Below are 12,575 nucleotides of genomic sequence, written 5' to 3'. Positions count from 1 at the left end.
ACTTTACATCTGAGGCGTTTAAAGACTCTGTGTGTCCACTATTTATTTCTAAAGATACACGACAATGTATAAAGGGCTCCATTACCTTCTATGTTACATTATGGCCCCGTATAAACAGTTTTTGTAAAAAATAGGCTAACGATTGCGTCATAACCACTCGGCTCTCTGTCGCATTACCGTACAGACAGGTGGAGAAGCTCGCAGCAAATTAACTTAATATGGCGTACTGGCGTTACATTTTAAAATACTATACAAAATAATTAATCAGAATACTTACTCCTGCTCACTCACGACAAAGAACTCCCCGCTCAAGCTCGCCGTCTCCGCAAGATTAACGATGACAGTTTGCACACACAGCTACTAGAAGATTTACATCTGGCAGACAGGTTGCTGACGTCGTCAAGCTTCGTTTGAGTCTGCGCATCAGAAACGGAAGTGCTAAAAACCGCTAAAACTGGGCTTCATTTGTCTCAATTGAGTTCCAATGGGGTCGCTGTGTCCATTTCTTTTACTGTCTATGATTTTTCCATGGGGGGGTTAAAGCCACGTGGTACCAGAGAAGAGAGGCTTGCTAAAAGTGTTATAAAGATAAATATAACCATCATCAGCAATAATAATAATGCATTAGTAGCATTTGTATTAGCATTTGATCTTAAAGTCCCAGAGACAAACATTTTCATACATTGAGATGAGTTCACCTATTTAGAAGTTGTGCTTACATGTGGTTCTTGTCATTTTAACAAATCAATTCTATTAGAAATATTTGTTTCAGTTTCTATAATGATATTTTGTGTGTGTGCTCACTAACAAGTAGGCCTACGCCTTGCTTCTCAATGCCCACATTTATCTTAAACCTGCAGTAGGCCTATCTCTGTCTGGACAACAGATGTACAAAGGCGGAAACTGTTTAGCAGCCACATGTTATATATGATCTTTGTGTCTTTACTGCCTGATAAACGTATAAAACATGATTCACAGTTTAAAGGTCAGTGACCAGGAACTGCCATAGGATTTTTGCTAACAACACTGTATTATCATTTATTCGTTTACCAAACATTTATTTAAACATAAACCAATTGCTATGTGCATTATCTACACTCATATATGACCTATCAGTGAAATATTATTTCCTGGTTTATGTTTAGAAACACCATGTTAATTTTACTATATTAATATAATATAATTATTATAAAACATGTATAATGTAATATAAAAGCTTGTTTCACTTGTTTGGCAAATCGTGTCAACCAATTCACTGAAAAGAACCGATTCAAAAGAACCATTCGTTTGAGAATCAGACCTCACAGTTTAGAACATTGTAATCGAGTCAAGTTCGTTATTGAAGAGTCAGTGCTGATGTTTCCATTAGAGGGCAGCAGGGCACCAACGCCATGCTTCTCTTCAGTTAGGCCTCACAAAACATTTAAACCCACCATTTAAAAAAAATTATTAACTTTTTTTTTTTTTTTTTTTTAATTCGACATCATAGTTTCATTCATAATATTTTCTAATTAATCCGTTACACATTTTTTTTAGGTAATTTGTTTCTGTTGTACTTAGTCTGTACTTTTAAAAATTGACGTATAGAAATATGACTAAAAGAGAGAAAGAGCAGTAAGAGTTCAAACTCTTAAATCAACTACGATTTAAATGCAGCTTTATCATTAAGACAGACTAATGAAATTGGTACAGCATATTAATACAAATATAAACATCCTACAAATCAAATAGCATATAGGCTACTAATGCTTACAAACAAACTGACCTGAATAATCTAAACTATAGATTATGTGATCAAAAATCATACTGAACGTACTACAAAAGAAATAATACTGAACATACTAAACTATCAAAATAAATGAAACTGTCGCTTCTGTATAAATGTATAGTTCCACCTGATAAAGTGTCTTAACGTACATCAGCCCTTTTACATATAAATACAGTTTTATTAGAAATCACAAAAGAACAATCTGAGTAAGTAAAACATCAGTGTAACTCCTGTGTCAACTCTAATGATGTAATAACACAAGAGATAATGTCTTAACACATCACAAATGTCTCTGCTAGCTCTGTTCTCTGATATAGACACATGTATGAATCACACAGCAGTCGGCGCACCAGCTCACTGCACTGACTCACATCTGCTTTGGATATTTCCTCTTCAGATTGGGAAAAAAAGTCTCCGACCTCAGGACAAGACCTGATCACGGGAACATTGTAGCCATTGTTATCATCACCTAAGGATAAAAAAATAAGATATTGAGGGAATAACTTCATTTGAACACCCATTTTAGTGATAAACAACATTTGATCTGGTTATAGAATCTATAATGGAGGGATTATAAAAGGGTTTGTGAAACCTCAGTGGAGTAATCGCAAATTACATAAATATACAGATTACATTTAAATATGTTGAACATATTTGACATACCGCATCGGTCAGCCATGCTGTCGAAAAAGATCCAGGACCGTTGGTTAGGCCCATATTTGACAAAAGACACATAATGGCTGGTGTCTATACAGAGGACTGCAAACAGCTGCATCTGGTGCCTCTGTATAGGTGCATCTTCAGGAAGATGATCTGGAACTGTAAGTTTGTGAGGTGTATGTTCCTTTCGGGAGGGATGAATGTGAACCTGTAGAAAAGAGTACAAATATTTGGGTTTGACTGTGGGTGAAGGCATATGGATGAAAAAATAAAAACATGTAAAATGCATTGCATCACAGAACTGTACACTCTAAAAACGGCTGGGTTATTTTTTAACCCAAAATGCTGGGTTGAGTCTGTTGGGTCATTTTGTTGGGTTATTTAATTTCTTTTTAAACACTTTTGGGTAGTTTCAATTTACCAGGTGTTGGGTTAAACCTGCTGGGTTGCGTCGCTGGGTTGTTTCAGGCCAGCGCTGGGTTATTTAACGCGCCTTGAAGATGTTTAAATCGCTCCCCAACTGTCATTTTGGAAGAACAACGGGGCAAAGCCACGGCTTTCAACTGTTTTAAGGTAAGTTTATTTAATGTTTTCAATAATAATTATTTTAAATTGGCAGAATTATAACTTTTTTTTTGCAGCAACAATACTGTTAAACGTCTACAGGCCAACATTATTTACGTTAAATGATGAACTGTTTACCTCAAACGGCCAACCTACGTTACGCGACTCGCATAATCGTTAAGGTATCTGAGACGACAGATTAATAGTTTTATTAAGTTTCAGAAAGTGACTGATGGCTGAAATATGCGAATACCTGTGAAAATAGAGGAAAAAGTAGCTTCTGACACTGAAAAGCGAATTTGATATTTAAGTGAGTCAAATGAGTTCAAAAAGTGAATACGACTTTCTGCTCTAATGTAAACGCCTGCAGTTGTCCATATCGACATTTAAATCATACAAATTACGTACAATATAGTCGGACCGCAGGTCTAAAAGAACCGACGACCCAGTTCAAGTAAACCGGTTCAGTGATTCTCGAACAAAGTGATTCCCGGAAAAGAATCGACGTCTCAGGGCATTTCAAAGTGCGCACACGCACAGCGAGTGACGCTGGCCGCGTTAGTGAAGTGATTTGATGCTTTTGTGGTTTATAAAGTCTTTTTACATACAAATTATAATTCAAAATGTGTTTTTTCCTGTCAGAAAAGCGCATGGATACATTTGTGAGAGAAAAACTGGTCGAGTGCAGTCTTATTGAGGCGTCTAACGGTAAGTTCGTGTTTATTATACATTTTACATAATTGTTTGTCTGTGATAAACAACTAACGTTAACCCTCACGTAACTTAAACGCACATATATTTTTATTTCGTGCTATAGTTAAAGCTGCACCAGAATGTACCTAATTTATGAGCGTAAACATCATATATTAATTTTCCAGATCGTGTTTTTGACTTGTCCTTATCACTTTGGTACATCTGTAAGTTTTTATATATGGACTGTTTTACCTACGTGACTTGTCATAGAAATGTCTGTTTGCGCGCATGCAGTGTGATCTCCCTTATCTGTGCCAGTGACTGTGTGTGTTTGATATAGCCAGCATATTAACATAAAACTGTGATTTATAATGACTGGAACATCCCATTGATTAGACAGTTTGAAAGCACACCTTTCAGCCAATCACTATATCATATTCTGCTTCTGTAAACCAACTCATAGGTGAATTTAACTCATAATCATGATGGGTCAATTTCATGATTAACTTCACACAGTTAATTGAACTGAATCACTGTTATTAAAACAATTTGTATTTTTTCTTTTTTTTCAACTTTATTTTAAAGGTTGGAACAAACATGGAATTCCTTAACTGAGCAGAGTCCACAAAACCCATGACAGCAGATCTCTCAGGCATTGATCATAATCAATGGACAGGTAAGGATATTCTGCACTATTTTCAAAAGGAATTGCAAATTGTATATTTAATTGTATTTCTCCACATGTGGACATATACATTGTGAAATAGTCCAAACTCAATTGAAAAGCATTTGTATTTCAGATGCCTTACACAGAAAGCTGTCAATTTGTGTCAAGGGTGGGACTATACTATGGGGCGTGTTTGTATTGGGAGATATTTTGTAGTTTTTACCCCAAATCTCTCACTGTTTGCACTCTGTTGCACATCAGCAAACAACATTGCAGTTCTACTCTTATTTACCTAGCTGCATCTTACCCTATATTTTATACCTCAGGTGAAAAGCATTTGGTTAATGGTGAATATTGACCAATAGTACCATGTGGCTCTAACGGTTAGCGGGTGATAGTAGCTGCATTTGGGGTAAAAATGACAGAATTATTTATTGTGTGAGGTGCCCAGAATATAGGGAGATCCGGATTGCACTGTCTGTTTTTTGTCACACATCTCTCGGAGTGGCAGCTGCCTTTAGTAGTGCCTTAACCTCCATTGTTCAAAGCATTTTGCACAGTTGTCTTTGAGTGAGGTCACCTCCCAATACAAACACTCTCCATGGTATGGTCCCACCTCTGACAAAAATTGACAGTTTTCAATGTGAGGCATTGGAAATTCAGATGCTAAAGATTCCATTTGAGTTTTGGCAGGTAACATGTGCGACACAGTGAAAAAACAGACATGGTAATTCATAAAACCTCATGTACTTGTTCTTATGTTGCATCTATGCTAACATTAGTCTGTTTCTCTCTTATTCCAAGGTCACCGTAGCCACCAGATCCAGTCTGTATCCAGATCAGAGGGTCACTGCAGTCACCCGGATCCAGTACGTATCCAGACCAGATGGTGGTTCAGCACCTAGAAAGGACCTCTACTGCCCTGAAAGACAGCTGAGACCAGGACAACTAGAGCCCCAGATACAGATCCCCTGTAAAGACCTTGTCTCAGAGGACCACCTGGACAAGACCACAGGAAACAGATGATTCTTCTGCACAATCTGACTTTGCTGCAGCCTGGAATTGAACTACTGGTTTCGTCTGGTCAGAGGAGAACTGACCCCCAACTGAGCCTGCTTTCTCCCAAGGTTTTTTCCATTCTGTCACAGATGGAGTTTTGGTTCCTTGTTTTTCTTTAGTTGGGGACAATTAATATCAAGCGATATCATCCACTTGATTGCACAGAGGGACGATAAATCACTGAATCAATGACGAATTGACTTTAACTGAAAACTGAGTGTTTACTTTTGTCCCTTTGCATTATTACACACTATTTTCCTATTTAATACTGTAAAGCTGTAGTATTTGATCAATATGACAGGCTTATTACTCATAATACATGGAAAATACAGCTACAAACTGACTTTGTTTTTCCATTTGAAATTTGGCAGTCACTAAACTGAAACCGTAATTTTTGTTCAGTGTTTTTGAAACAGTGTTTTGTTCAAGATTTGCAATTGTGTTTGGATTGTCACAATTTGTCACATGTGCAAAACGCAATTGAAAATATAATTAGCAATTCCTTTTGAAAATTGTCCTTCCGTAGACAGGCTCTATAACGGAGTACACTGCTCTCAGGGGTAGATCTTTGCTTCAGAGCTTAAGTGTTTGACAATAGTTCACCCAAAAATGAAAATTGTCATTAATTATTCACCCTGGTCTGAAAGCTCTCGAATATCAACGAAAATATCTTAACTTGTGTTCTGAAGATGAACGAAGGGCTTACGGGTTTGTAACGACATGAAGTTGAGTAATAAATGACAGAATTTTCATTTTTGGGTGAACTATATGTTGAACTACCCTAAGCAGTGCACATCTACCTAAGTAGGAGTCTTTATATACTTGATATAAATTTAAGGACATCTTTAAATGATTTTACATTTAAATTTAAAGAATGTTAATTGTCAATGTCATTTCACTGTGTATTTAAATAGCTAAAAATCTCAAAATGTAATAGTTAAAAAGCTAGACACAGGTCATTCAGAAATAATTTTCTTATTTATTGCAACTGTATTTCTGTGATTTTTATTTATTTATTTTGCATTTGCTGGAAACATAAAAAGGGAAAATTCCATGTTGTTTGTCATTGGTAAATATTTTTGAATGTCAGATGGCATTAAAAATATTTTTAACAGTCTAAATAACCTGTATTCTTCATTATTTATTAGTCCATGATTGCTTTGTTAAGCAAAAGTGAAATGAGAATAACCCAGCAAGAATAACCCAGAATCATAAAAATGCAAACCCACAAATGGTAAAAATGACTCTATCTTGGGTTTTCTAAATAACCCAGCATGCTGGGTTAAAATGTGTAAACCAGCATGCTGGGTTACTTTAACCCAGCATGTGTTCTGTCCAATATTTACCCAGTGCTGGGTTGCCAATTGGGTTATTTTTAACCCAGCCATTTTTAGAGTGTAGAAATAAGTAGATAAATAAGATTTTAGTATTAGGTGCACTACCTGTGTGTTGCAGGTGGAGCAAAACTGCTTAATTTTGCCTGGTTGGAGCTTATGGTCCGTCAGGCACTGGACACACTCATATTCTGCAAGATGACCACACAGAAAACATTCCTTGGGAGCTGCCGGAGAAATCAGGAGAAGCGTCAGAGATATTGCATCTGAAACTCTCCAGTATGTGCTTTCACAAAACAAATATTATCAGGAGCAGATTTCATTTAGAAATATACTTGTTAAACGCACAACAATTCAAGATGTCTGTGATGTCCAGCTCTGTCGAGGGAATGATTTTAGGGAACATCTTGAACTTCTTTCCAAACCGTGGCATCTGAACTATAAGGCATGATGGATTCTAAAATAAAATAAAAAAGGTTTGATTAATAATACATACTTCTGTTTACAATGTATCTACGAAGCAGGAAACTATGAGACATAAACAATTGAATTTAAATCTAATTTACGCTATAATAAATGAACAAACCTCTTCAAACTTTAGATTGCTTGACACAAAAGACATCTCAAGCAGCTGCTGAACTGAAGGCACAGCTCGCACCTGATTCTTCTCTACAATGATCTGATGTGTATAGGCGTCCTGTGCCGAGTCTCCATGTGACCTAAAAAAACCCACATACAGGTGTTAAGATATTCAGTTTAAGCTTGTTTACACAGAATGTACACCAAGTTTTGGTTACAAAACTTTTGGGTCAGTAACATTAATAAAAATTTTTTTAAGGTTTCTTATATTCACCAAGGCTGCATTTGTTTGATCAAAAATATAGTTATATAATATGTTAAATATGTTATTATGTTACTTTTTAAATAGCCAATTTAATGTTTTTTTAAATGTAATTTAAATCTGTTACAGCAACGCTCAAAAGCAGGCATTACTCAGTCTTTAGTGTCACTTGATCCTTCAGAAATCATTCTAATATGCTGATTTGGTGTATATCATAAGATTACATAACATAATAAAATATAAAATAAGCAGTGCAACTGAAACAAACCTGATTTTGAGCAATGGTTCTATGTGTAAAACATGCTTTAGTAGTAGGGTGATGAACTCCTCTGGATCTTAAGGAAATAGCAGTAAAATGTTTTAGAGATCAGTGTAAGATTAGCTCTAAGCCATAGATGAAAATCTTGCAGCTCTACATCAAACAAGTAAATGGCTGCTCTGGGATAGTTAATACCTTTCTCCTCTGTAGCAAAAGATTTGCAGCCCAGCTGTTTACGAAACTTCATCACACTCTCTGCTGGAACAAAGCCTGATCTGTAGAGAGAGGCAGGGGTCATATGAGCACACTCATATGCTCAATTTACTCATTTACTCAAGCTCCACAAACACAGCTGTGCATTAGCTTTGTTACGTGACATTCCTATGTATTAAGAGCCTTTACCTGCGTAAACGGTTCACAATGTCCCATCTTAAAATGTGTGAAATGCCTTCCTCTGTATCTGCTGATCTGTTAAACATTCTGTTGAAAGCTGTGGATGATGTGAAGAGACTGTAAAAGCAGAGAGAGAGAAAAAAAGAAAATGCATCAAAACACATAAATGAAACGTGAAATAACATTAGTTTCTTGAGATGTTTACCTAAAGAGAGTGGCATCTAGATAGCAGGAGTTGAAGTGACCTTGGATTCCCTTCATTCTGCCAACCAGACGAGACAAAACATCTTGCTCAGCAACAGGGGGAACATCTTCAGTTAAATCTTCCAGAAGTGTGACTAAGATGGAAAAAATTAACAATAAAATAACAATCTTGAGGCCTTTAACATTGAGCATGTTTCTGTAAGCGGAGGAAAAATAAAAGGTCTCACCTGAGGGAGGTTCAAGTGGTTTCGGGATCTCATTCGGGATGAACAGAAATCTGCTGTCTGGTTTGCAGTTTGTCAGAGGCACATACAAAGCTTCGCTTCCTTCACATGTGAAATACCGCTTTGTACCAAATGTCCCATCTGAACAAGTTGCCACCTCATTGTCCTGAAAGGGTTTGGTTATTATTTTGTATTATTTACAAGCATGAAACACCACATAATCAGCACATGTTTTGTACCGAGAGAGAAAAATGCCGCTGCTCACCAGTTCAAGTCCTGCCCAGCAATTTTTCTTTCCCTCTGGAACTCCAATCCATCTGATCACCCCATACATGGTCTGTCCATTCAAAGATATGACCTCTGCCATGGACCCCACCTCCAAAGAATAATGGGACAAGGCATGAATGGAGCTGGATACATCCGTGTTTAATAAGATACTTTGCTTTTCTGAATTGTGTGAATTGAGAGCTGTCATGGAATTGATGTGAGACACTGTTTTTTGTTTTAAACCTAAAAAGGGAAAACATGTAAATAATATTACTGCATGTATCACCTGACTTAATTACTTAAGCCATGTAAATGAAACCATTTAATCTTGGTATGAAGCATGCTAGATGCTATGAATTCTTTAGAGACTGACGACACAGTTTTTCCAGTTTAAGATAACAATCTTTTTCGCAGTCTAGTAGTAGGATCTCTGTTTTAATATCCAGGACTGTTCAACTATGTTTTAAGGGCTAAAAAGATGATTAACTGACCCAAATCACCACTGTCTCTCAGCGGTTGCCTGGTGTTTAAATGTGATGGAGCCACCTGGACAATGTCAGCTGCACTGAAGAAGGAAAGAGGGGTAGACTTCTTCGACAAAATATCACGCTCAGTCTCCTATGGAAAAAAATTCAACAGCATGTAAAGAGATCAAGTGGATTCTTTACACCATTAACATGATTATTTCCTTTGCATTCTGAGGATTTTGTCTATGTGGTCAAGTGGTCAACACTTATGTCACAGTTCATAAGTGCATGTTTAGATTATGTGGAAGTTAAGGATTTTCCATTACATTTACATTTACATTTCGGCATTTAGCAGATGCTTTTATCCAAAGCAACTTACAGTGCATTCAGGCTAAACATTTATTTACCAGTATGCATCCTACACACAAGTAAACACAAAAACATTTCCTCATATGAAAAATTCTTAATAAAAATGCTGTGTAATATATATCTGAACCAATATATTTTAGTTTACAATTAATATTAGCATTCATGTTATTTTAGTAAAAAATTACTTAATAATAATATATATTGTGTTTGTGTGTGTGTGTGTGTGTGTGTGTGTGTGTGTGTTTGTGTGTGTTGAGCAGAAGAAAGAAATAAACACAGGTTTGGAACTTGAGTGTGTGCAGATGATGACAGAATTTTAATTTTCATTTAAATGTAATATATTTACATTTATTTACATCTACATTTATTCATTTAGCAGACGCTTTATGTAAATGCAAATGTAATGTAATATATATTCTATTTATTTTAAAATAACATGTATATAAAACAATCATAAAAGACTTTTATATATTTGTTTTCATGAATTAATGGGAAACAAATTGGCAGCTGAAGATGCATTTCCTCACCACTAAGTCCAGCTCAAATCCAAGCTTCTGCAAGACTCCGGGTTTGTCTTTCTTGCCTAATTGAATCAGATTTTTGACGAGGCATGGCTGAAGGTCCTTCTTGTGTTTGACCACTACAAGATCATCCTGAGCAAGAGCACAGATTGCAGTGAAGAGCTGGATGTTGTACAGGAGCTCCAGCCGCCTGCTGGTAGGAGAAACGGACAGAAGTAGCTGAGCTTGATGGCGTGTGAGTGGGTATGTGTCCTGCTTCTTCACCATGCCACTGCTCCTGGCACTGCCACCTCGTCCATAAACCATTCCTATGAGATCTCCTGCTGCTGTCTCCGCATCCGCGCGCCCAATAGACCCACGAGACAAGCCCTTCTTACTTCTCTTCACTACAATAAAGTAGCACTCCTGACCTTCCTCGTTCCGTTCCATGTTGAAGAGTGTTTGTTCAATGCAGTGCACGTTAAATGAAAGCAAATGCCTTATGAACACAGAGGGAGTCAGTTATCTACTACTAGTCAGTTGTGATGTCATTCTGACATTCCATTGTTGACATGCAACAAAATCATGACACTTAAGATGCCCATCTGTGTTAGCAAGAAAATCGGTAATACAAAAAGCAATATCAATTTATTTTCAGTTTATTATATATAATTTTAATGATTTGAATACGTTTGCATTATGAGATTGAAAGATTATTTAATCAGTGCAGCTTATATTTTACATTACAGAAAACCCAACCAGCAAATATTCAATTAAGTTAAAGACATGTTTTGAGCACCTTCATGTCAGCATTTATCATATTCAAAAGTCTGAAATGTTAGTTCCTTATTCGTTTGCTTTTGTGTGCACACTTTTTGTCACATGTACTTTGGTTGAAAACACCTGACCTCAGATATCTGAGTGTCTGACTTCTTTAACTTGATGGACTTGTTTTGTAACTTGTTCTTAGCATTGTCAAATACTTTTGTTGAAATATTAAAGGCTAAGAATTCAAGCTCTTAGAGGTGAATGACACCATCCACACTTCCATATGCACTTAACTGAACTGAAAATGTAGGCAAAATAATATTTTAATTTGACTGAAAGAAAAGAACAAATCATAACCACAGCTGTGTAAAAAATTAATATATATATATATATATATATATATATATATATATATATATATATATATATATATATATATATATATATATATATGTAAAAATGGGTAAACTATGAGTTAACACAATAAAACAAGTCATGCATTTCATCTTCACCTGCTTCATGTGTTCAGATTGCTTTCTGTCAGCGTCAGATAAAACTACAGGGAACTTTCACAGAAAAAAAACTCCCAAATAGCTATGGACACCACATGGCATAGTTGAAATTTATCTTGCTGCTCGTCAGATCAGGTGATGTCTAAGTATGAAGATGTGTTAAAGGTGTTCACTACTTGCGTGATAGCATGTCCTATGAGATCTTTTGACAGATTTTTAATGTAAATGGTGAGGTTGACCTAGTATCCTTGATTCTGTTGACAAGACATAGCAAAACAGATTTTACTCAGATGGCAATAAATGTCCAGCTTCATGTGGGTATAGTGTATACTGTTCCAACACCATCTTGGTCTGCCTTAAATTTATGTGACCTGTTAACATGAAAACACCTGCATTCTGTGAATCTGTGTGGTTTATGCTGAAGGGCTATGATGTCCTCAGTGAGAAAGAAAGAAAACAGAATAACCAGTGAACTGCTAACATTCTCTCTGCTCTACTTGAAAATTAACTGAGGAAAGCAAGAGAAAGAACGTAAGGGGATAGTTCACCAAAATTAACATTCTCTTTTGATTGTTGGTAACCAAACACACTGTAAAAAAGTGATTTTTTTTTAAACTTGTTAATAAAGATAGCATCAGTTAACTAAATTTTACACACAAATACTATTTTGTCTTTTTACTTCAAAATGTCACGTTTAATTCAATAAGCTACTTGAAGTTTCATTTTTATTTATATTACCTAAATACATAAGTAAATTTAAATGGAACTGCCTAGGTAGAAATTAAAGTTAAAACTCATAAGTATATTTTACTTGGAACCATTCGTTATGTTTACAAAGATTCTTTAAGATCGATGCCTATAGCATCTTTGGTTTCCAAAATTCTTCAAAATATCTTCATTTGTGTTCAAGAAACTCAAGCAAGTTTGGAACAACTTAAGCGTAAGTAAATTATGACAAAATCTTTGAGAGGAACCATCAATTTAAAAAAAGTGGGGAAAAAAAGAAAGTGAATTGGAATTTGTGCT

At 35.9% G+C, this 12,575-nt stretch overlaps 1 protein-coding gene across 1 annotated transcript; it reads right to left on the bottom strand.

Annotated features, from left to right (window-relative positions):
- Positions 1–1,699: 1,699 nt before the first annotated feature.
- On the bottom strand, positions 1,700–11,378 carry LOC113095931 (ubiquitin carboxyl-terminal hydrolase CYLD-like). Its single transcript, XM_026261277.1, has 13 exons — positions 10,297–11,378; positions 9,425–9,551; positions 8,932–9,176; positions 8,670–8,832; positions 8,444–8,576; positions 8,248–8,355; positions 8,041–8,120; positions 7,855–7,921; positions 7,332–7,464; positions 7,094–7,202; positions 6,854–6,972; positions 2,432–2,636; positions 1,700–2,237 (listed from the first exon to the last, which is right to left on the bottom strand). The coding sequence occupies exons 1-13, from the start codon at positions 10,717–10,719 to the stop codon at positions 2,041–2,043; spliced, it is 2,109 nt and encodes a 702-aa protein (XP_026117062.1). The 5' UTR covers positions 10,720–11,378; the 3' UTR covers positions 1,700–2,040.
- Positions 11,379–12,575: the final 1,197 nt, after the last annotated feature.

Source organism: Carassius auratus, unplaced genomic scaffold (genome assembly GCF_003368295.1).
Source record: "Carassius auratus strain Wakin unplaced genomic scaffold, ASM336829v1 scaf_tig00215808, whole genome shotgun sequence".
Lineage (NCBI taxonomy): Eukaryota > Metazoa > Chordata > Actinopteri > Cypriniformes > Cyprinidae > Carassius > Carassius auratus.
The sequence above is the reverse complement of the archived record's forward strand: the minus strand, read 5'-3'. Positions and strand labels throughout refer to the sequence as shown.